This window comes from Callithrix jacchus, chromosome 4, assembly GCF_049354715.1.
Source record: "Callithrix jacchus isolate 240 chromosome 4, calJac240_pri, whole genome shotgun sequence".
Taxonomy (NCBI): domain Eukaryota; kingdom Metazoa; phylum Chordata; class Mammalia; order Primates; family Cebidae; genus Callithrix; species Callithrix jacchus.
In genome coordinates, this window is record NC_133505.1 from 18,490,338 (window position 1) to 18,516,076 (window position 25,739).

At 39.2% G+C, this 25,739-nt stretch overlaps 1 protein-coding gene across 6 annotated transcripts in view; it reads right to left on the reverse strand.

Moving 5' to 3' along the window:
• Window positions 1–846: 846 nt before the first annotated feature.
• The window catches only part of HIVEP1 (HIVEP zinc finger 1), a 153,523-nt gene continuing 128,630 nt past the window's right edge, over window positions 847–25,739 (reverse strand). For all 6 annotated transcript variants that reach the window (XM_078368358.1, XM_035294917.3, XM_035294918.3 and 3 more), the window contains 3 exons: window positions 23,211–23,312; window positions 4,159–4,670; window positions 847–2,552 (listed from right to left, as the gene is read on the reverse strand). In XM_078368358.1, the coding sequence (XP_078224484.1) occupies window positions 1,374–2,552; window positions 4,159–4,670; window positions 23,211–23,312 (1,793 nt within the window). In that variant the 3' untranslated portion in view covers window positions 847–1,373. The remainder of the gene's footprint in view (window positions 2,553–4,158; window positions 4,671–23,210; window positions 23,313–25,739) is intronic.

A 25,739-nucleotide genomic window follows, 5' to 3' on the forward strand; every position in this document is an offset into this window, starting at 1 on the left:
TTTGACTTAAACTTTAGGGACTAAAAGTTAGTTATTTGAATGCCCTTGATCTGTTATAATAAATTTTCATCAGCCAGATATAATAATCTTTGATAACTACAAAAACGACCTTTGGTTCTTCAGCTGTTTTTTCCAATACTTCTGATGATGGCATCACACTGTATTCATACAAGGTATTGAAACTGTTACACGTTATAACTTTCACCTGCTTTGTCAATAAACTATCAAAGCGATTTACTGTGTCATTGCATCCCAGTTCTCTACAGGCCTGGGTCTCCACGCATGACAGTGCAACACAATAAAAGTAAAATGTAGTCCCACTAGTTCTCCGAATTACATTATTTGCAAGTCGTTTCTATTTGGGAATATCAAGTGCACGCTGCTCCTTGGGAAAAGATGACTTTAGAGAAATAGCACAAAACGATTCCCTTGTCTATTTCGTGCATGTAGTTTCAAAATGTAATGGCTTAGTCTTTGGTAGTATTTCCTATATAGCTGCATATTTCAAATACTAGCAAAATGTTCCCCAGAAATTTCCACACCCTCTTCTAGGAAGGTTGCCCATTTTAGGCTATGTGCTTTATGTACTTACGGAAAGTATTCTTACCTCTTTAGTCTTCTAATAATAACTATAAAATGACTTCTCACAAATAAGAAAAATAGGTCTCTCCGTTGTATGGATTTTAGTTCCAGTTTCACATGGTAGAAAGGCTACTAAAGTCTCTGTTTATTAAAAAAACAACCTAAGGGTTGAGGAGAATGTGGAAAGAATGGAACCCAGGGCGATTTTCCAAATGCAGATCACTGATCACTGGATGATGTAAAGAAGGCACAACTAAGCAATGGTAAAGGCAGTAAACAATATTTTACTGGAACATTTCATAACACAGAAAATCTGAAGTGTAAAGTTACTGTCTTACACAAGGAGGACAGACTCATTTTCAAAGACTAATATGAATACAATAAATATGGAGTTTACGTACTAATTTATACACAGAAACTCTGCCCCATAGCCATAAAATTTATATTCAACAGTAGAACATATAATTTAATCATTTGATTTATTTGACAGGTTTTCCTTACTAAACACAAATAACTACCTGGTTTTCATGTACATATATATTTTTATGTATATAGATATTCAACAATCTGTACAGTTTCTAAACATAAAGCTCCTAAAAGGCACGATTGTCTATACAACATGTACAAAAATGGCTGGAGCTGACACAAAACAACAATTATTGGTCAAAAGTTCATGACTGCACAAAGATTAGTCATGAGTTTATGCCAGAAAAATGTGCTTTAAGGAAAGGAGGGTTTTCAAAGAAACCTTTAAGTGTTACTTAAAAAAAAGCAATAAAAAATAAAACCCATTAGGTTGCTATCACAAGCCTGTCCTCGTCATCGTCACTGCTCACATCGCTGAAATGCACAGTGGGCTGCCTCCGGGGCAGTGCTGTGGGCCTGGGCACCTGTCTGTCCGGAGAGAGAGTCTGCTGGCCTGAGGTCTTTGTAAAAACTTCAGCATGTGCCTTCAGCAGAGGTTGTGATGTGGATGCTGGCTGGCCCTGTACGGAAGTGAGTTCAGGCTTGGGCTTCACATGATTTGCCGAGGCAGCCTTCTCTGTGTCCATTTGACTCGGGCCATCAAGCCTTGCCTGGTCACCTGCGGGGGCAGGTGGATTCAGAACTTTTTTTGCATTTTCCCGCTGGACTTGAGGTGACCCCTGAGGAGACTCGGTCCTGCCGACCTGGTTTGCACCGGCTACGGAAGTCTGCTTGGGTTGTGTCTCGCACGCTTTGCTTTGAGAAGCTGGCATTTCAGGAGCTCCCTGTGCATCAACGGTTACTTGACTGACCGAGGGGATTAAGGTGGGCAATGCTATGTTCAAGATCTGGAGACCTGGAATGTGTGCCTGAGGAGCGGGGCTGCTTTGCGGGGAAGGGTTTGCCGTCAGAACCTGCAGTCCGACGGCATTCAGAGCCAGTCCCGGTGGATGGACTTGAGGGGGCATATTGGTGTTAGCTAGGCCTACAATATTGACGGTTTCCATGCTTAACGAGGGGAGTGACTGCAAGCCTGGGGTACTCAGGTTCTGAAGGCCTGGCACGCGGATTTGGCCAATAGGAATACATGGCACAACACTGCTTAATTCAGCCACTCCAGCGGGGTTTGTAGTGCCAGACACTTCTGTGACCGTATCCCTGGGAGTACCCAAAGTTCTGTGGACGACACTGACAGCAGGGATCGTGAGCTGCACTGGTCCAGCCTGAAGGGGCACAAACGTGGAGTAGGTGAGGCCAGTGGGTACCACATGGATCCCCCCAACTGGAACCATATTATAAGGTGTCCTTGATTGCTGCTGGGAATGCAAAGGAAGGTGGCTAAACAAATGAGTGTGGGGAGAAGGCAAGCCTGGAGTCGGCTGTAGAGTTATTTGCTGCTTCTGTTCTTGAGGGTCAGGATGTGGCGAGGCCACAGAAGGCATCACCGCTGCTGTCTGGGCGCTGTGCTCGGTGGCAGCAGGAGGAAGTCTTACAGATGATGGGCTCTAAATGACGAGAGAACAATTCTTTTATGACAGGTCTTTCCTAATCACTGAGCTATGATGCTAGTACTAAATCTACTTCTTCATAAGGAGATAGAAGTATGTATATTTGCATCGATAAAAATCATGGTTGCTGCAATGAAATTATTTTTTGATTTTTAGAAATAAACTTCCAACTAAAAAATCTATTACATTTTTATTTTTTTTTCTTTTCTAGTAGAAATAATGGCAATACATCTTGTATGGTCTTTTGTGTGTCTCAAGCAAACTTCCTGGATTTTGTCACGTTGTACACAGACAATAACCCTGAGAAGTGGACACAGCTATATTGTTGTGCTGTTATTTTTGCTAGTCTTTCTGTTTCTGGCACTACCAGCTCCACCTTATTTTAGAGATTAAGAGTTATTTAGAAATTGAGAGATCTTAGTTGGCTGTGTCAAGTCAATGGGAAAAAAACGAACCCAAGAAGTATCTGTGAAGAGGTGTTTTTAAGAAAAAGGTCTCCGGATGTTTGTTCATTCGCAAGTTTATGAAATGTCTGCTGAAAACCAGATTTCCAGGCACTAGCAAGTGTCTGAAAGGGTTTGGTATAGAGACACTTCCAGCACAGGTAGCCAGTATTAAAGAAATGAACTGTAACCGGATGAAATAAATCCAGCCCATCCTCCCTTCCAACAAGATTATCTAAATATTAGCTTTTTCTTGATAATATCTATCTATATTAAAGAGCTACATTAATTTACATATTAATCTAATGTATTAAGGTAATTTAAACATCAGTGTAATATAACTAAACTATATGAATTTGGACTAGATAGCCTATAGAAATCCAAGCTTTTATATAGTCTTTTATTTTTTCTCCAGTCTTCCCTAGCAAACTAAAATCTGCCACAATTAGAAATAAATCCTACTGCAATATTCAATACATACTAGAGGTAAGAGAACTATCAAGGAGAGAAGAATGTATTCCTCCCAGAATTAATCATTTGTCACGAAACAGCCAGAGGTAGAGCAGGAGCACAAGGAGTGTGACTTTCTGGAGGCCTGTGTCTGCCCTGAGCTAGTTCTTGGGCAGAAAGCCCTCCCACGCTGCTGTAGCAATGTGATCATTCAAGCAAAGTGAACTTCTTGATGTGTTTTCAGGTCACATTAACTTTGCCATAGAAACTGGTAGCTGTCTTGCCATGGGGGCAAAGTCCAACATGTTTGGATAATTCACTGAAAAGCTATCACCATATCAGCACCAGCGGAAAAACAGCTCAGAAGGAGCCAGCGGATACATCAGTTGCGGGACTTGTGTTGGCCATTGTCACATTTTTTTTTTTTTTTTAATTTCAGAAATTTTTTAAAAAGCCAATAAAAATAAGTGGGTATATTTTTCTAAGAACCTTTTGGTTCTTTCACAGATTCACAATAAAATACCTTAACTATTTAGCATACTCAACTAGACTCCAAAGGGTGAAAATGTCCTCTGCCCTTAAATACAAGAAAAAAAAAATAAAGCCACGCAAACTAATCTGGCCTAAATAAATCACTTAGGTGCATTATTTCCTTAAGCCATTAAGCTCCCATATTTAATAGGTTAAAAAGAAAACTGCCAATCATTTACCTGTGTTACAGCAATAGCTTTTCCTGCTACAGAACTTCTCAGGATTTCTTCAGATTCAGGGTAGTCCACAGACATCTGATGACACGGGGACCTGGGTGCAGCTTCAGGAGACCTGGAAGCGTCTACAGACGGAATCGTGTCATTTTCATCTCTTGCGGCGCGCTGCCTGGCCTTCCCTGGAGAGAGTGTCTTCCTACTGTAGTCAGACTGTGTCGTGCTCAGAACGGTCATTTTGGTGAGCAACGCCCTGGGCAGAACGTCCATTGGGTCTGTATGTACCCCAGAAAAGCAATCGGTGATCCTGCTGTCCTCATCAGCACTCACAGAGTCCTGAAGGCTACTTCTAGATGGGAGGTGCTGTGGGCTGGCTGTAACCGAGGGCGCAGCTGACAGGACTGATTCAGCTTGGCTGTCCTCATCATCATCTTCGTTTTCATTATCATCCTCGTCTGGGCCATCAGATTCTTCAAGATCATATCCAGACCGCTCATAACTGAATCTCTGTTTTTCATCTAATAAGAACAACCAAGAGGGTATGTAATAGAATGCTTTGCAAGTGCACAAATGCTGTTTTTAAAAATTTTTTATTGGCTTGGCAGCTTTGTGAGGATTATAAAAGACAAGGACCCTGCCCACAACAAGCCTCTGCCCTGGCTGAGAAGAAGGCCCTGGGGAAGAGTAAGGCAATCGGCCATCAGGATTCAGAGGAGGGCGGCTCTGTGGGAAGGGCCAGGTCAGGAATGAGGAATACAACATGACTCAGAAGGGGAATGAGGCAGGCGGAAGGTAATCAAGAGACAAGGACATGAAGGCCTCTAAGATTGCACTTGAAAATCTTTAAAACGCAAGTGAACTGTATAGAAAATTAATAGAGTTAAACGCAACTCTTTTCCTGAGCTTTTTCTCTATTTTGTATCTTCTTTTTATTGAACAAATTAAACACAAAACACTGATGGCTGTGGTATTTGTGAGCAAAATAAATTTTCTTCAGATTTGAATAGTATTATAGATGAGGAAAGAAGAGAACTTTTATCTGAGGAATGCGGGCCCTTTCAACTTACTAGGCCCCAGAGAGGCCTTAAGATGAGACAGCAATCACATCCTACTCCCCACTTCACTGAAACTGCTTCCCATTGCCACACGTAGCTGTGAATTCGCCTAGTAACACAGCACAGGCATTCCCACACTCTTATCACTTAACCACGGGTAGGCAGTCACTAATCGCTGTTACTTCTGTATATCAATGGGAATCCCCAACAGAACTTTCTAATGGTCTACTTGGTAACACCAAACCCCCTCCGCCTGCCCTCCTACCCCGTTTTTATTTTGTTTTGCTTTGCCTTTAAAAACCTGCCTGTAACAAGCAGTTTGGCTGAGTCATCTGTCCTTACTCTGGCTCAAGTCAACTATTTCAATCAGACTTTGTGCATTGGCTTCGTCCTTTGGTTGACACAGGCCTGTTTCAACTGTCCTTCACGTCGTCATATTTGCCTAATGTGTAAGCCTTCTAATTTACTAAGAGAGATGCTAAAATTTCCTGCCATTTTTTTTCTGTGATATGATTCCACCCATTTCTCACAGAAAGGGGGATATTATCTAAAAGTCGTGAATATCAGCCTCATAATACTATGTGAGACTGAGTTTAACAAGGAATCTTCAAGATGATACATACAGGAATTCGCATAAGCTCATGTGGAACTTTTACACTCTTCACATTTTCAAAAACCTTGCAAATTAGAGGTTCTTTTCCACAGAAAGCTTAATAAACTTTAGTTATGGGGAGGAATGTCACTGAGACATGATAAAGATGACATAAGACAATGTACAGTTTAGCTGTGATAACATTCTGCACTTACAGGTATTTTTTGAAGAGAGAAAAAAATATAAACAGAGCAACAAGCAATAGGCTTCCTTTCCCAAATGGCCTAGATATTAATTTTTGACTACTTTTTCCTTGTATATGACAAAAATAAGTTCTTAGGGAAAAGTCTCAGAGGACCCATACAAAAGATCTGAGGGTGATTATTCCTAGAGGATGAAAGAACTTGACATTTTACATAATTTATCACAAATATGTGCTACTTTTATAATTAAAAAACTCAAAGATGAAACATGCATTTAGGTTCTTTTAGCATGTGATTTCACAAGTTGCTTTTACGGTTCTACTATTATGCTGTAAAATAAGAAATGAAATAAAATAATAACAATGTATTGAATGGCTCTAGGAGCCTATGCAAAGACAGAATGTGTGATTTCTGGGTAAATGCCGACTCCTGCGTCTCCGCTGCTTCTCTACCTTGCCTGATGTTTGGCATTCTAAAATTCGAGTCATCCTCAATTAGACTTGGATTTGCCACATCAGTAGCAAATTAGGTATTTTTTTTAGAGATGCATCTTCTTTGAAAGAAAAATTTAAAAAAAGACTAGAGAACTGGATGACTAGAAGAACAAGTTACAGGAGAGAAACGATGATTTCATTCAAGGTTGATATTGCTATAAAGTCTAATGAGGATGGGACTTGTTTATGTTAAACACACAAATGCGCGTGCGTGCGGGCGCGCACACACACACACACACACACACACACACACACACAGCCTAACTAAATTTAAGGCTTTTCCCAAACCATCAATAAGCTGAGGTCCCAGATAATCAACAGCCCAATATGTAAGGAGACACAAGTTTGTGTCATCAAGGGCAGACACAACAGAATACTGGTCAGAAGAGTCCTGCTCAAGTATCTGCTTAAAGTCAAGAGTGAGTTGCCAAGATTGTGTGAAACCTCTGGGGGTTACATTTTCTCACAGGATCTATGTCATGATCACCACCCAAGTGCTTACAGGAAGGAGTGGTAAGAAGTGTGGTCCGGATATGGGGGAGAGAAGCAGTAACCATACAGTAGTGGCAAAGAACTCCACCAGGATCCATCTCCCCTCTCTCCACCAGGAAAACAGAAGACCTAGCCTGTGAGAAAGGCAACATGCACGGCTGTCCTTAGGACACTAATGAAAACACTGCATGTTTCACTATGGGAATGGGAACAGGAAAAACAAACACACACACACACACACACACACATACACACACACCTTGACTCCTTGGGGAGGCACAGGATTACACAGAAACCCCTGCAACACTTGGGGGAGGGGAAGCAGAACTGAAAAGGCCACAGCCCGGAAACCTAAGACAAGGGTGCAGGTATGAGACTGAAACTCAAGTGGAACAGAGACAGCACCCCATCCTCCTCCTCACTCCACAATGCCAAGCTAAGGAGTTTAGAATTACAGGCAACAAAATAGTGCTAGAAAAGAAACAGGAGAACAAGAATGTGCAGAGACCCCCTTTCTGAGGCGCAGTGCAAAAGGAAGACCTAAAACTAGAACTGAACGGATGACATTCTTGTGATCCAACCCCCACCCAAAACACAAGGTATCTCTACAGGAACGTGAAGCCTCTGCTGCAGTGAGGATAGCTGTTGTGACAATAAATCTCTCATACCCAGCCCATTCCTAAGCAGATAAACTGGAACTCCCATACTAAAGGCCTGTAGGAAGGAGAGGCATGCCCATTTCTACGCATACAAACCACTTCCATGGGTCTCTACTGTCTTACACAAGATGTACAGCTTTCAACCCAAAACTACAAGGCATACAAGAAGGCAAAAAAAGAATATACTCCAAAGAGACAAATCAATCATCAGAACCACAGTCAGATACGACACCAATGTTAGAAATGACCGAGAATTAAAAATAGCTACGATTAATATGCTGAAGGCTCTAAAGGGAACCGTAGACAATAACAGATGGGACTTTGAGCTGAGAGATTAAAACAATTAAAAACAATAAAATGAAAACGGTGCAAATAAAAAATACAGCAACAACATCAAGAGAAACTGTCAAATCCAGAATTCTATGCCCATTGAAAACAATTTTCAAAGATGAAAGAGAAATACAGACTTAGAAAAACAAAAACTGAGGGGATTCATGGCCAGCTGCTTGACCTAGTGGACAATAAATGTTAAGGAAGTTCCTCTGGCAGAAGGACCGTAACATCAGATGGGAAGCCTGGATCTACACAAAGAAACGAAGAGCAGTGAAAACAGACTAAATGAGGATACAGGTTTTTTTCTTATTTTTAAATTGCTCTTAAAGATACCTGAATGTCTAAAACAAAAACAGTAACAATGTACTGTGCGTTCATAGTAAATGTAAATGTAAAAAGGTATGACCACAGCAGCATAAAGGATGGAAAGGAGGAGCTGTGGATAAACTGCAGTAAAGTCCTTAGGTTCCATGCAAAACAATGGAATATTATTTGAAGGTAGACAATTAAAAATGTTTAAAGGTATTAATAAGTCAATAGAGGACATACAACAGAATCATAAAAAACACTTAATACTAGAGAAGGCATAAAAAGAAAACTGAAACCCAAAATGAAACAAACAGAAAACAGCTGCCAATATGGTACATTTTATTCCAACTAGTCAAATAATAACATTAAAAGGGATGGTCTAATACATAAATTAAAAGACGGAAATGACTAGGATTGAACAAAAAGCAAGTCCCATGTATAAACTGTATATAAAAATGCATTTTAAATATGAATATAAAGACATAAATAGGTTGAAAATAAAAGTCTAGAGAAAGATATACCATAAATCAATAATTAAAATACAGCTGCAGAAACTATACTAATATCAGACAAAGTGGACTTTGAATATAAGGGAGGATAAACAGGAGCATTACCTAATGATATAGGTTATCCTTATGAATATAACAATTTTCAGTGTGTATGAAATTAAACAGAGCTTCACAATAAAGAGCGGAAACTGAAAAATATAAATAAATCCATAATCGTAGTTGAAGACTTCAATAATCCACTATCAGTAATTGACAGAACACGTAAACAGGAAATCAGCAAGAACATAAAAGACTTGTAAAACACTACCAAGGCCTAAAAGACATTTATAGAAATGTTGCAATGAACAGCAGAACATACTTTTCATATAAGTGTATGTGGAACATTCACCAGTATATACCACATTTTGAGCTACAAAACAAACCTCAACTATTTTTAATCAGTAGAAACCATACAGAATGTGTTTTTCCATGAAAACAGAATCAAATCAGAAATTAATTAATTGGAAGATATCTGAAAAACTGTCAAATTATTTCAAAATTAAAGAACATGCATGATACTGGTATGAGAAGAGACACACAGATCAATGGAACAGAACACAGATCTCAGAAATAAGACTGCACACCAACAACCATCTGATCTTCAACAAATCTGACAAAAAGAAGCAACAGGGAAGAGGCCCTGTTTAACAAATGATGCTGGGAGAATTGGCTAGCCATACACAGAAAACTGGAACTGGACCCCTTCTTTACAACATATACAAAAATTAGGCCGGGTGTGGTGGCTCAAGCCTGTAATCCCAGCACTTCGGGAGGTCGAGGCGGGTGGATCACGAGGTCAAGAGATTGAGAACATCCTGGTCAGCATGGTGAAACCCCATCTCTACTAAAAATACAAAAACTTAGCTGGGCATGGTGGCGCGTGCCTGTAATTCCAGCTACTCAGAAGGCTGAGGCAGGAGAATTGCCTGAACCCAGAAGGGGGAGGCTGCGGTGAGCCGAGATCGCGCCATTGCACTCCAGCCTGGGTAACAAGAGTGAAATTCTGTCTCAAAAAAAAAAAAAAAAAAAAAAATTAACTCAAGATGGAAAAAGACTTAAATGTAAAACCTAAAACTATGAAAACCTTAGAAGAAAATCTAGGCAATATCATTCAGGATATAGGTACAGACAAAGATTTTATGATAAAAACACCAAAAGCAATTGCAACAAAAGCAAAAATTGACAAATGGGATCTAATTAAACTACAGAGTTTCTGCACACCAAAAAAACGATCAGCAGAGTGAACACACAACCTACAGAATGGGAGAAAATTTTCAATCTATCCATCTGATAAAGGTCGAATGTCCAGAGTCTACGGGAAACTCAAACAAGTTTTTAAGAAAAAAACCCCATTAAAAAAGCAAACAAAGGACATGAACGGACACTTCTCAAAAGACATACATGCAGCCAGCAAACATGAAGAAAAGCTCAACATCACTGATCATTAGAGAAATGCACATCAAAACCACAATGAGATACCATCTCTTAAGTCAGATTAGCTATCATTAATTAAAAATTAAAAAACAACAGATGCTGGCGAGGTTGCAGAGAAAAAGGAATGCTTTGACACTGTTGGTGGGAGTGTAAATTAGCCCAACCACTGTGGAAGACAGTGTGGCAATTCCTCAAAGACTTAGAACTCTGCAGAAATACCATCTGACCCGACAATCCCATTATTGGGTATATATCCAAAGGAACAGAAATCATTCTATTATAAAGATACATGTATGCATATATTCATCCACAATAGAAAAGATATGAAATCAATCTGAATGCCCATCAGTGACAGATTGGATAAAGAAAATGTGGTGCATGTACACCATGGAATACTCTGCAGCCATAAAAAGGAGTAAGATCATATCCCTTGTTGGAGTTGGAAGCCATCATTCTCAGCAAACTAACACAGGAACAGAAAACCAAATACCATATGTTTTCACTTATAAGTTGGAGCTGAAAGATGAAAACACATCGTCACACTGTGGGGAACAAATCTCACTGGGGACTATCTGTTGGGGGGTGATGGGGTGTGGGCGGAGAACATCAGGAAGAAGAGCAAATGGACGCTGGGCTTAACACCTAGCTGATGGGTTGATCTGTGTAGCAAATCACCATAGCACGTTTACCCATGTAACAAACCTGTAATCCTGCCTACACATGTACCCCTAAACTTATTAGTAGAAGGAAAAAAAAAGAACATGTCTCTAAATATTCATTGGGTTAATTTTCAGTCTCAAAAATTTCAAAATATTTTCAACTTGATGAAAATTAAAATATAACAGTCAAACTTTGTGGGATATAACTAATGCAGTCGTCAGTGGGAAATTTATTATATTCAACACTTTCATTAGAAGAGTCTCAGATAAACCTAAATTTTCAGTTTTAGAAATCAGAAAAAGAAGATAAAACTAAACTTGAAGCAAGGAGAGAGAAGAAAATAATAAAAATGAGAACAGAAAAGATAAAATTGAAAAAAAAAAAAAAGAGAAAGGCAATGAAACAGACAGCTGGGTTGTTAGAAAAATTCTCTGGTAACATTAGTCCAGAGCGGAAGAGACAAGACAAATTAACAATATCAGAAAAGAAAGGGGGGATGAATGTATGATTCTTACTTCTTATATTTATTAACGTTCTCGGATACATGTGCAGAACATGCAGGTTTGTTGCACAGTTATACAAGTGCCATGGTGGTTTGCTGCACCCATCAACCCATCATCTAGGTTTTAAGCCCTGCATGCATTAGGTATTTGTCCTAATGCTCTCCCTCCCCTTGCCCCCTACCTCCCAATATATGATGTTCTCCTCCCTGTGTCCATGTGATGAACATACAATTCTATACATTTGTCAAAAACCACGTACTATACACCTTAGAACGTGTAAGTAAATAAATTTTACCGGAAGTAAATAAAAAAAGAATCAACTAGGATGTGGGGCATACCTAGGAGGAATGCAAGCTGAGACAGATGCCTCTGACTGCAGCTGGATGAATTGCACAGCCACGCTAAGGGCATGGAAAGTAAGGTCCTGTCTGAGGTAACCTTGGCAACCTCGCTGTTGCCCAGACTGGAGTGCAGTGGCGTGATCCCAGGTTCAAGCGACTCTCCGACTCTCCTGCCTTAGTCTCCTGAACAGCTGGGACTACAGGTGCTCGCCACCACACCCAGCTAATTTTTGTATTTCTAGTAGAGTCGGGGTTTCACCATATTGGTCAGGCTGGTCTTGAACTCCTGGACTTGTGATCTACCCACCTTGGCCTCCCAAAGTGCTGGGATAACAGGCCACCATGCCAGGCCTCAATATTCTTGATGTGAAATCTGGGACAGAAAATGTATGTAGTGGGAAAACTGGTGAAATCTGCAGGAGTTCAGTTAGTAATACTGAACCAAGGTTAATTTCTTAGTGTTGACGAACATCCTGCGGTTATGTAAGAGGCGGACGCAGACGAGGGGAGGCAAAGAATGGACAGGGGACTCTCTATGCTAGTTTTGCAACTTTTCTTTAAGACTAAAATTATCCTTTACAAAGCAGAATTTAAAAAAATATCTGCCAATGCCCTAGGCTCTTTTACTCTACTGATATCAGTATTCTCTCAGATAAGCTTGCACAACAAACACCCCCCGCCCCATTAGCCTCATAGTCAAATCAAGACTCCTCACAAGTACCTTCTGTCTTCTTGTTGTTTAATAGGGCACTATCAATTCCTGAAATCAATTTCAACACTTCTATTGGTTAATTTGAAAGCACAGAAAATTTCACCTAAATTCACTCTAACCTAGATACACATTTTAAATTCTTACTACCTGAAAGTGCTCTTATCTTGTGTCTATATATACATTTTGCATTTCTTATTCTATTGTACATATGATGATTCAATGGCTCTGTTACGGGGGCAGCCATCCATAGCCTGGATCCTAAGTTAGCACCACTCTGTGCAGACTAATACTATTTGATCACAATTAAAATGAGGACCAATTAAGGAGCTGACTTTTTCTCACTGAATGATTTAAAGATGAAAAATGCAGTTAATTACTTTTAAAGTGTTGAGCCCACAACTCGTAAATGTCAGAGCTGAGATTCAAACTCATGTTAGTCTACACCTAGACATTCCACACTCAATCTTATTTTAAAAATCTAACCACAGAATTATCAGAAAGGTCAACAATGAATTACAGCAATAAGCTAGCTTGTAAATATGCATGAATTCAACGTTTGTAGGTACAGATATTTAAAGCATCATATAATTATTTGATTACAAATAAGAGAATATATAGAATGCAGTCCCCAAAGAGAATGTAAATAATGGAACTTTTAGAATTTCAAATACACTACATTATATAAAATTTAAGAATCAGTTATAAGAATTTTAAATTTTTATTTATATATTTAAGAAACATGCTGATTTCTTCTTTAGTATATGTACAATATTAATAATTTAAAATGAACACCATGTATTTTTAATGGGGAGTGTAAAACTGGCTCCATTTTAATCTGTTTTTGCCTTGATTATATCCAATTTCAGGTCAGGATTCGTAGTATGGGTAGGAAGACACGCAGGGTGGCTTCTCTGGACCTTTCTCCCCTCCTGGACAAGTCACATGCCTATAGCTTGCAGAGGATGTGGGAGGGGCTGAGATTCCTTTCCTGGTTTCCTTCACTGAGATAAGCACAGAATGTTGTTTTCTGTCTCTGAATACATAGTATCTGAAATCTCTGCTAGAAGAGACCACCATCAAAGTTTACAAACCTACAAATGAATTTTGAAGCATTACATATCTGTTAAGCAGGATTGATATTCTGGGGTAATAGAGAAAAGATAAAATGGGTAGCATAAATGAACAGAAGTCAATGGTATCCTTTTAAATATTCATGGCACCAAAACAAAGCCCAGACAACTCTGCTCTCTGTTTGGATTCATACGAATAAAAGTCTTTTATGTAATTCCCTGTCCCCCTTAACACTGCTCCTGCCCGCCAAAGAAGACACTGCTGCTGAATCAGAAGTCATACTGATGTAAGACCCAGCAAGGAAAAGTGCCTTGCCTATGATCAACAAGCTAGCGAAGACAAGAACAAGGACATGTTCTGGACTCGGAAAGCTTGTCATATTTGACTCTGTGACACTGCTTACTTTGCTACTGCATGTTACTTAATATAATGACTATGACAGTAGGTTGAGTAACTGTATATCAGGGACTGGCAAACTATGGTCACCGGCTGCATGTGACTCTCCACCGGTTCTTGCGAATAAAGTTTAACTGAAACACAGCCAGGCTCATTTGTTTCCATACTGTCTATGGCTGCTTTTGTGCTACAATCACAAAGTTTAGTAGTCATGACAGAGAACACATGGCTTGCAAAGCCTAAAATATTTACTATCCAGCCCTTGACATAAAAAGTTTGCCAACATCTATGCCACATTACCTTCCACGTTTAAACCTAACCACCACCCCATGACAGAGTGGATATTACACCCATCTTCCACAAGCAAGCTAAGAAGCTTGCACTGTTTCTGATTGGAATGCATCAAAGCCGGGATTGTAAAACAGGTTTCTGCGAATTTAGGAGCCCTATCACTACGCCTGTAACAGATACTGACTTTCTCCCTTTCTATTACAATTGTTACTTTCTTGGTGTGTATAGTGTATAATACAGACTCATACTTCAAGAGGGTAAGCACTGTGGCTTACCCCCTTGCAGCCATCAGATAACTCCAAAACAGACCTAAGGAAACTATATTTGCTTAGCAAATTCATAAATAAATGGTTCTAAAAGTTCCATTTAAATATGTCCTCCCAGACACATTCCCCTCTCGTTATAAACAAATGTTTTCAATACTCAATAAAATTTTATATCAGCACAAGACTAATTCCTTTATTTCCTGTGAATTTCAATTCATGAGGGAAAAAGCAGGCACATAATGTAGGAACATTTTTGTTCAAAGTAAAGTTTTTGATAAAATTATGAGCTGTTGTTATACCAAACAACTTCCCTAAAGATAGATTTTTAAAAGGTACCGTCTGAAGATCAGTCAGGTGAACCACAACCTGCCTGCCACTGCTGCCAGACAGTGACACCTGCTGGAAGAGCCAGAGTCGCAAAAGCAGCAGGAGGAGCTCCCTGAGAGAAGGGGCTCCCGAGGGTACCAATCCCCAGTCCACCCACACTCAGTAGCAGCCTTCTATTGTTGCTAAAAGTTTGCCTGCTTCTGTTTTTCACATATGTTTAGAAATATTACTCTGAAAGCCAGATAAACAATGGAAACCTAGGGAAAAAATTTTAAAGCATGTGAATATAATAATATATATATTTTGAAGATGAAAACATCATTCAGAACATAATGGGCCAGAGTTTAATGTTTGTTAACTTTAGGAAGTACACCAAAAGACTGTCATGTGTGTGTCGTTCAAATAGTATTAGCATTGCTTTAAGTAACAACCCTAAGGCCTAACACGGTTTCATATTCTACACATGGAAGTGTTTCTTAAAAAGAGTAATAAATGTGTTCTATAAAAATCCTGATGATAATATATTCTACAGGTTTCATCTGGGGAAAAAAAAGCTTTGGTAGTAATTTTTTAAAAATTCACTTAAATTATTTTTAAGAGTAAATGTGATACAGGTTTTAAAACCTTGTGATGAAACATCATCTTTACTGTAAGTAATTAAAGTCCAACAAAGATGTTTCTCACTGCCGTTCGTCATGTTAAACGGTCCTCCTGGCTGGCAGCTGAGGGTACACATTAACATTCCTTGCATTGAAGTCCAGCATTTGTTGACGAAAACATTCTTTGGATCAAAGGATGAAAAGCAAATTGCTGGCGGCATGATTTTTGACACAAAAGGTGAAAACTATAATGTAGTCACTAATACCCCATGAACACAAGAACAAAATTCCTGAGGCTATATCATGTTTTATGGCAAGAAAACAGGAAAACATGCAGCAGGGTTGAGGGATTAGGCTTCCCATGAGCATTTCTTATCACTGCAGCTTAGGTTGCTAGTTTTAAACTAAATAGAAACTTCTTTTAAATGCCAAGTGTCCACATTTTAATGGCTGGCTTATAAAAATTTATAATTCCTCTTGCTTAATTAAAAATAAACATGTCCCAACACCCCTTAATTTATTCCATTGAGAATCAGAACAAGAATTCCATCTGCTAAAAGATAAGACAGGTAGCCCAGCCACACAGCCTGCTGTTGCTCAGGGTGGTAAAGAATTCAGAAGGGGCCTGTGGCCTTTCATCACGTCATTTTCACATCACCCTTTAATGAACACTCTTTATCAACCAGGGACCAGCCACAATATGATGGTGAATGATCATCTGAGTATGGCATGGTTGGCAGAGTAGAGAACAGGTCTAGGATCCCTAAAAGAAAAGATTGAAGATAAGGCCTGGAAAACACGGATGTTAACTAGAAATAAATCTGGAGAAAACCTTTAGTGAAAAACCAAAAGATGTACATGTAAGAGAGTAACTCATCATAAACATACCACAAGGCCTGTGTTTTTTCCAGAACGCTCTGAGCTGACCGAAGTATTACAAAGTGGTGATGATGTTAAAAAATAAATACTATACTGGGGTGCTCTGTAGTAACACTGCCTGACTGCCTGCGGGTTTTTAGTACATTTTGTTCAATGAATGAAAGCTCAGAGACATTTCCTGGTGATGATTATCTTTACGTTACAGAAAAGATCAATTAAATGACTAAGCCCCCAAAGGTGTCCTACAAATCTAAAAACACAGTCCTTAGGTTTCTGGGTGCTGTTCTGCAGACATTGGCAGGTGTTGAGACTTTTCTTTTTCTCCCAAATTTTGTCCTTTTTTAAAAAAAAAGGCTTACCCAGATCATCAAGACTCACATCACTTTCAGAAAAGCAGGACGAGTCTAATATTCCTTCTTCACGCGCAGCAGGACTCCACTACTGATGTCACTCCCACCCTGTTGTTAGGAAATAGGGAGTGGCTACCAAAACAGAGAAGACAGTTTTCATATCGATCAAGATTTGTTTCATCGTACTGGTTTCTGAAAAGACACGTGGCTCCTGATGTAGGCCATTTTTCTTTAAGCACTGTATTATCTAATAGTCATCTATAATCTGTTAACATGATGAAACAACAAACTTCAACTGTGTTTGGGAGAATCTAGGGAATAAACGAGTTTCCAGGATTATTCTGGATTTTCAGTTCTCATACAGCTAGAACAGAGAGCCCTCGATAACTGTAGGTGTGAAGGCGTAATGGAAGGTGTCTGAAAAGCCACTAAAATCACTGTTTGAAATAAAAGTAAGAGGATGACTTCGATAACTGCTGTGGCACCTTACTGCTGACAAAACTAGAGCATTTTCCTGAATTTTGACTGTTGACACACAGCAAATGAAATCCCAGTGTGGTTTCTAGCAGTATATTTGTATAGCAGGATTAGTATTCGAATTATGTTAGATTAAGAAGACGAGAGATGATATCAAGACCCCATGATCCCATAAAAGGTTGTTCACCATTAAAAGGAAAAGAGAGCATGTTTATGTGTTAAAATATCCCACATTACACGATGCGATGTTCTTACTTATCTTCATTTACTGGGCTAAGACAGTGGAGAATACACTGTCAGGCCAGACTCTCAAGAATGGCAGAGGCTCCTACAGAGTGGCTCACTTCTCAAAAGGAGCTGCTGCCAGGAGCCTGATTCCTAAGAGGGGCAGGTGTTCTCTGTGATGGGGGAGGTAGAGATGTGGGGTGTGAAGAGGATGCGGGGGAGAACCAGGCATGTGAACTGACTCGACAGAGACCAGCCTCTAGGCCTCCCTAGCTTTGTTCTGCTGGGCTGTCCACTTCAAAACTTAAAACTGTAGTACCAGAAACATGTATTCTCCCTCATCATGTTTTAAGCCAGCCATTCCTTCTACTCCTCCTATATGTCTAATACAGTAATCATCTACATTTGTCCTTGGAGAATAAAACTGTTAGCATGATGAAACGCTTTCTTAACACATCGCTCCTTTATAACATCTTTATAGAGCTGATTGGGGCAAGGTTTGAAAACATATACAGAAACGTTAAAGCAGGACAAGTCAAGGCCTATTCTGTGGCAAAAGTTCTATACCACAGTGGTCCAGGCCCAGAGCAGAAACTCATTCCAGGGGAAATAATGCTTCCTAGTTTAATGCACAGACAGCAATATTTCCAAATCAGCCATTATACATGTACACACAGACATACAAACAGGATACCACAAGGGAAAATTATTTCAGACTTCCTGTCTAAACTGTTAAACTCCATCTGCTGGAGAATGGGAGAGGCTGAACTCCTAAGGTACTTCTTTTGTAAACCACTCATCCATCCAGAAAAAAGGCTTTTCTCTGTGGAAATATTTAATATTGTTGCTGCTGACTGGGATCATCCATTTAATGAAAATGCTTCTTTTTGTCATTACTGTCTAAATTCCCACTACAAAATAAAACAGCAGCAACAGCAAAAAACGAACAAACAACAAACCTCAATAAGGAAAATTCAAGGGTCACAGATTAAAAGCCCTGTTATCTTTTATCTTGTCTCAAGAACATTTGAGAACACAGTCCAGAATTAAAGTCAGATATATGTGGTCCCTAAAGAGACAACGGGTTTAAACAATTTTAGTTCAGACTTTCGTAATCAAAGAAACACTGTATGTGTCATTGACTATTTAAAAAATAATAGTTTTCAAGTGTCAGAAACATGAAGAAATGGGTATAAACTGGCATGAGAGGGGTGCTGATTGTATCTAGACCCAGTGAGTAGAGTTTAAACCCAAAATGGCAGTTCTTATGCTGAAACTGTCCTGCATAGCATCTGTTACCTGTCCCCCAGCCCGCTTCCCAGTGTTGGGCCCTGTGGAACTCTCTGTTTTTCTGTCCCATTCACACTTTTATAACCTGTTCCTCTTCCCCAACCTGTGTGTCTCTGCCCATGCAACTCCCTGGTCTAGAATGCTTGCCCTTCCGTTCCCACCTCACCAACAGTCCTCCAAATGAAGCAGCATAGGGATAAATAAATTATTTCCCTTTCTTCTGGGATCAAACTTGGCCATCGCTGATCTTTCCCATCACAGGCTTGGGAAGCGAACCTTGCCAAATTTGGGCTCATGCTACATCACAGCCATTGGCCAGGAGCTCCTGGAGGATAGTAACTGCACACACCGAATAGGCACCGAAGTGATACATTAAAAAAAAAAATCAATCAAAAGGAGAATAAACTCTTCTCCTCTGGAACTATTAAAAAACAGAACAGCTCTTTATCAACCTGGAAAGATCATCACTGAGGGTGAGAACATGGACTAGTCAGAGAACTTGAATTAACTTCAGATAACTCAGGGGAGTTCTAGTCATCTGATCCAACAGCCAAAAAATAACAAATTAACAAACAAATGCCATTATCACTTTAACAATTCCTGTACTGACTGATCTTGGCCATATAATACAAGCACTATGTACAAGTAAAGGTATCAAGCAGCACTGCTATCATTCGATTTTAGTGAAGGAATTTAATGGAAAACGACTATATCTAATTCTAAACTTAGTAATATTGAATTATTTCCTAGAAGATTATAAAGAATTTTTTTCTGGTCATTCAGTCAACAGCTGTTTATTGCCTCCTATTTGTCAGGCATAATCCCAAGGAGCTGGAGATACAGCAGGGAGCAGAACATCACCCTTGTCCTTATGTCACTCATTTTCTGATTGGAAGAAATAGATAATAAATACACACACACGTATCCGGTGGTGGTAAGTGCTACATACGAGGAAAAAGAAAACAGGAGAGAGGGCATAAGTGATTATGGCAGTAAAGAGAGTGAGATGCCTTTTGTTTTTGTATATATTTATATTTATACGTATTTATATTCAGGAAGGCCCCGCTGATAAGGGACATCTGCTAGGGAGCTGAAGGTAGGGGGGCGTAAGTCTCACAGCATCTGGTCGAGGCCATTCTTAACAGAGTTTCCTGTTAAGGATGCCTGGGAACGCAAAGTCCCTGAGACAGGGGCCTGCTGGGGGTGTTCGAGAGAGAGGCAGGGGACCGGTATGGCTGTAGCTGAGCATGCGAGGGAGGAAGGATGGGGAGCCGAGCCTCAGGGAGATGGCAAGGAGGAAGACAGAACTCCTGGTGGGTGGCCGAGCAGTGCTCCGAATGAGCCAGGAAACCACTGGCGCTTTTAAGCAAAGGAATGACACAATTGTTAATAAGACCACTTTGGCTGCTATGTTAAAGACGGTCTGTAAAGAAACAGGGTAGAACCACAGAGACCAATCAGGAGCTATTCCAGAACAATTTAGGAGAGAGGATGTGGCTGGGGTCGGGTGGTGGAGGTGATTAAAAGTGGATGGATTCTGACATTTTGAAGTGAAGAGCCAAAAGGTTTTACTGGTAGATTAAAAGCAACATGTGAAAAAGATGGGCATCAAGGATGACCTCAAGATTTCTGGCCAAGCAGCTGGAAGGGATGACAGAAAACTACGGGGATGTGTGCTTCTTAAGAGGTAAGTGGTAAAGCAGGGGTCTGGAACACATCAGACCTGAGATACTCATTAGACACCCCAGCAGAGACTGGTGGGGGTTAAGTCCGAAGGATACCCACATCTGGAATGAACTGGGGCATCATCAGCACAGAGACAATATCTGAAGTCAGGAGACCAGATGAGACTACCTACAAAAGTGAGCACAGACAGGAACAGAAGAGATCAGAGGCCACAGCCCTGGAGCCTACGAGAGAGGCTGAGGAGGCGAGGAGGAGCCAGCACAGAAGACTGAAAAAGAACTGTTGGTGCCGCTCTGGGCTAGTGGAAGGCTAGAAACAGTGCACCCTCCAGACACAGCATCATGCTGCAGGCTCCTGTCTTGCCCCCTGCAAACAAGGACAAGCGCAGAAATGCTAAGCAAAATCACATATCCAGCCATCATTAGTTTAAAGGAGTAAAAGTTCGTTTTAAAAAATAATGAGACCCAATCTCAGTAATCAATAAATCAGAAACACAACGAACAAATCCATCAACTTGACCAAAAATTTAAATTCTAACAGTATTAGTATAAAGAGGTGAGGAAATGGAAAGTCTCTTCTGGAGAACAATGTAAAATTATAAAGCACCATTTTCTAGGTATTGACATATAAAGTGGCACTGTTTATGCGACTTTAAAATACAAACATAAAATCACGCTCTACTCACAGATATATACACATATGTTAAATGAACTGAAAGGAAAACCCGCAATGCAGAGAGAGTGCCTCTGAGAGGGAGAGGAGAATGGCAAGGAGTGGGGAGTAAGGGAAGCTGCCCCTTAGCTGCAATACCTCACTGAGCTGGTTTTCAAAAATATATTGCATTTATGAAAAGAACTTGAAGCAAATATAAGAAAATATTTATAATCAACCCTGCTGTGAATACATGAGTACACACAATAAAATTCTTTGTATCTTTTTGTATTTAAAAAAATCTCCAAATGTTTTAAAAGCACAGAAAAGCACAATAAAACAGCTGATCATTTGTTTAAAACAACAATTGTTTACTATATTTATACCTACAGTGCAAACCCATAATAAAGCAAAAGGAATGAATTCTGCTGGTGAAGCAAAACAGAATGTTAGGTCTCTAGCACAGCATGACACAGCACTTGGCAAAACTCCACCTATATGTTCTACTTCAACATTATTTCATAAACACTGTAAAAAAATAGTTTTTAAAAAAATATACTGAAAGGAAAAAGGTAAAACTACATTGTTTATCAGAAGTTCTAATCTGAATAGGGAATTAGGACATCAACTCTGAGTAATAATCTAAGACCGACTTCAAATGCTTTTGGAATTAGAAAAAAATACAACAATGAATAAATACATACGTAGGTCAATCAGCAAATGTAAACAATCCACGATAATTAACAGAAACTATAATTCTCCTATGCAAATTTGAGATAAAAGTACAACCTTCCCTTAAAAATTTAGAGAACTCTATAGACACATTAGTTAATTTTTCTAAGATTCATCTTCTTGAAGAAGACATACGAGTGTACTATAATTATACCAATACCTTGTCCTTTTCTACACGGTGGGTAATAAATAGCCTTGCTGAAACTCTTACACATTTTTCCTAGCTTTTTACAACGGAATTGCTCTGTACCACTCAAGATGTGAGTCATATCTCTTGTATATTTAGAAGTAAATTCAGGCTGATTCATTTCATGTGTTACAGGGATTAAATGCATTTGAATTTTTACCTATATATTCAGTGATGTCCTCAACACTTTCTCTCTGGAAATTTTCTCTAGACCAAACTAATATATGTCAAGAAAAATATAGCAAGCAGGTAAATGTTTAATTTAGGGCATTTTAAAAAGCAATAGGATACTTTTTCAAAATTTTTTTTCTTTTATCAATAAATTCTTGGGTTAAAAACAAATTTTACAAAAAGATATTTCTATTCTCTGATGAGTTAGAACAGATGAACAGATTTATTCTTCCTCAAAATTCGTCAGAGATAAATAATTAAATTTGTTAACACTGTTTAAAAAAACAGCTATGTAACTTTTTCGGAGTAATAAACACTTAGGAGAAGTAAACAAATGTTTTAGTCCACAGTTACGGAGCAGGTGCACAGCGCAAGGCACTGCACTAAGTGCTGCGGGTGAGTACATGTTCTGTGCTCACTGGCTCTGCTCATACTGAATCATCGCGGTGGGAGCTCAGGTGAGTGCGTCAATAATCACAGAACAAGGGAGAGGGGGATTAAATGCTTTCAGGGAGGAAATTCTAAAATACTAGAGGAGTCCAAGAAAAAGAATTGTTTCCTGCAAGAGGTGTGGAAAAGGAAAATCAGAGAAGGCTTCATGACAGCAGTGGACTTGGCTAGATTTGACGGAAAGCGAGATTTTGACCAGGGCACTGGGAGCCACATTTGTGTGGGGAGTGAGGGCTGGGGTTCTAAGGGAGGGGTGTAAAGGTGAAGAGCAATCAGTGACACGTCAGCAGGAAATTCAAGCATATGGCTAGGTGAAACAGAGAAATAAGAAGGGTACAGAAGTAAGTAAGCAGCAGATTACAAACGATTTTGATCAAGGTCAAGTGTTCACAGTTTATTTTCTAGACAAATGGGAAGTAATGGGAAACTGAGCAGAGAAGAGGTATGATTAGACGCATGCTTCAGAAAGATTAACATTGTTGGGGATAGATGGATAGGAAGGAGGGCAATCCAGACATGGGAAAACTAATTAGGAGTCTACTGCATAGTGTAAATAAGAGGTAATGAAAACAGGAACTAGGCAGTTATCAGTGGGAATGGAAAGGGTATGGATGCAAAAAAACTGTACACACATTATAAATAGCATTTATGAAAAAATATGGTATAAAGCCTTACCTGATTCTTCTGTATCCTGTTCATCTATTAAACCTACTGAGACGCCTAAATCCAAACATTTCTTGCTATGCGCCTTGGACTTCATGTGTTTTGTCAGATTTCCTTAAGGGAAAAGAATGTTTATTAAGCTTATATAGTATTATTTTGCTATTGCATTTGTAAACACTGGCAAATTTCATGCCTATTCAAGCAAAAGTACGGATTGTGGTCATACAATTCCAATCACTAAAATTTGGACAAAAGAAAATGCGGTATCTCTATGCTATAATACCTTGTTATTTATTATCTATAATTTCTTTTTAAAATTACCTCCTCTACTTTGACAATATCTCCTTTACTTTATGTTTTCGATTCTCTAGTCCTTATTTATTTCTTGGGACTTTTTTTTTATACATAAAGTCCTATTCAGACTACTCTGTAGTTCTCGGAGTGTGAATTCTCCACTCGTTATGTCTGCTGACTCTTTCTCATAGTACTTTGTTCCTTTGCATGCTTTTCACTTTTGTTAAGTTTATCCTCAGCAAGATTGCTTTCCATGGAGTTCTAAGTCCCCTGGGTTGCAGAAACATCTCTATGCAGCAGTTTTCCAATTGCTTCTGCCTGGGACCTTAACAGTTTCATTGGTTTCAGAAAACTGATTCTGGACCAGTTTTTTGTTTGTTTGTTTTTGCATGTTATAGATAGAGGGTTTTGCTTTTAAACAGATAGGGTTTTTCCCACATGGCCCAAAGTCACTGGACAGGAGGTCCAGGCTTATTTCAGGAGCCTCAGAGGCTATCTCAGGACAGGTACACCTATAGGCATATATCTGGCATTGATTCCCTTTAAGGCCTTTTAATTTTTTGTTGTTGTTAATATCTGCTCATATTGGTAGCTTTGAGTTTCTTATTTCTGGTACCTTGGAATTCACGTTTTAAAGTTTCAAGCTTGACTATCTATGAAAAACTATTTTGGGTCATTGTAACTTCATAAACAGTGTTTCTGGAACAAGAAAAAGAATATCCTGTATTAATTCCACTTCACATATAAAGTATAAGTCTCAAAATAGTCCCAGTAAAAGTGTTTCCTCTGGCAGCTGTTGTATCGACCTCTTTAAGTATGACCATGCTGAGAACCACCAGGCACACCTGCCTCAAGTGAACACTGAATCCAGTGGGGACAGCTCAGATTCTTCTGAAGATAACAAGCATCTACACCGGACAAGGCCGCACACAAAAACACTGCCAACAGGGGCAAGTCATCTTTTTTTGAGAAACAAAAACAACTCTAAATATTGAATTTCATGGGCAGGGGTAAACTAGTATTTGAGAATAAGCCTTTCGAAGAGCTCAAAATTTCTGAATCATTGGTTCAAATTTCAGGCTTGCAGTGGCTGAAGCACATGGAAAATAGCTATATTTATTCAATTTCTTGATGAATGGACTAAGTCTGTGCAACTGGTCATTCCTGTACAAGATGATTCTTGCACTACATAGTACCTTTTTGTCTGAGCCAACCACACAGGACCCCAGAGCTTAGTACTTCAGGAGGTCAGGCTTAAGAGGCTGTGTAGACCAGATGATGGCTAAGATCCATCAAACCCTGACTTCCGTGATTCCGGGGATAACACCTGGATTAACACTTGGCTATCTCTGATATTTACCTTAAATATACTGAAAAAAATATGAAGCAAGTATAGCAAAACCTTCGCTATTATTAAAAGATTACGAGCACAATGGTGTTCATTATACAGATCTCTACTTTATGCGAGAGCTTCACATTAAGAAGTTATAAAAATGATTTAGATATTTTACTATGGTTGACATTTCCACTTGTAAGTCAAAATGTTTTCCGTATATTAATACTAACAATATTACAAACCAAATTATAAGGTCCACTAAAAGTTCTCTTTTTTTTTTTTTTTTTTTTTTTGAGGTAGAGTCTTGCTCTGTCTCCCCCCTAGGCTGGAGTGCAGTGGTACGATCTTGGCTCACTACAACTTCCACCTCCGGGGTTCAAACAATTCTCCTGCCTCAGCCTCCTGAGTAGCTGGGATTACAGGCGCCTGCCACTGTGTCCAGCTAATTTTTGTATTTTAGTAGAGACAGGGTTTCACCGTGTTGCCCAGGCTGGTCTCAGACTCCTGAGCTCAGGCAATCCACTCACCTTGGTCTCTTAAAGTGCTAGGATTATAGGCATGAGCTACCACGCCCAGCCCTCTTTTGAAATGTTTTTGCTTCTTAAATAGAGGTTATTGCAGGTTATTTACTTTTTAAAAAGTTAATGTATAATTGTAACTAGACAAATCTGGAAATACAAGCTTTTAGTAAGCATATTTTCTCATAACTTCAACTATTACTTATTATTAATCAACTTCCTAAATAATGTAAAATAAACAAAAATCTGCATTTCAATGTACAAAATATTGAAAGTATGCCCATACTGAAATGCAGATATCTCCTAGCAATTCTGTAAACCTTGTGTATTACTTTAATAAATAAATTTTCTGATAGATTTAATAAACATTTCTCTAAATCCTCTGGAAAGCAT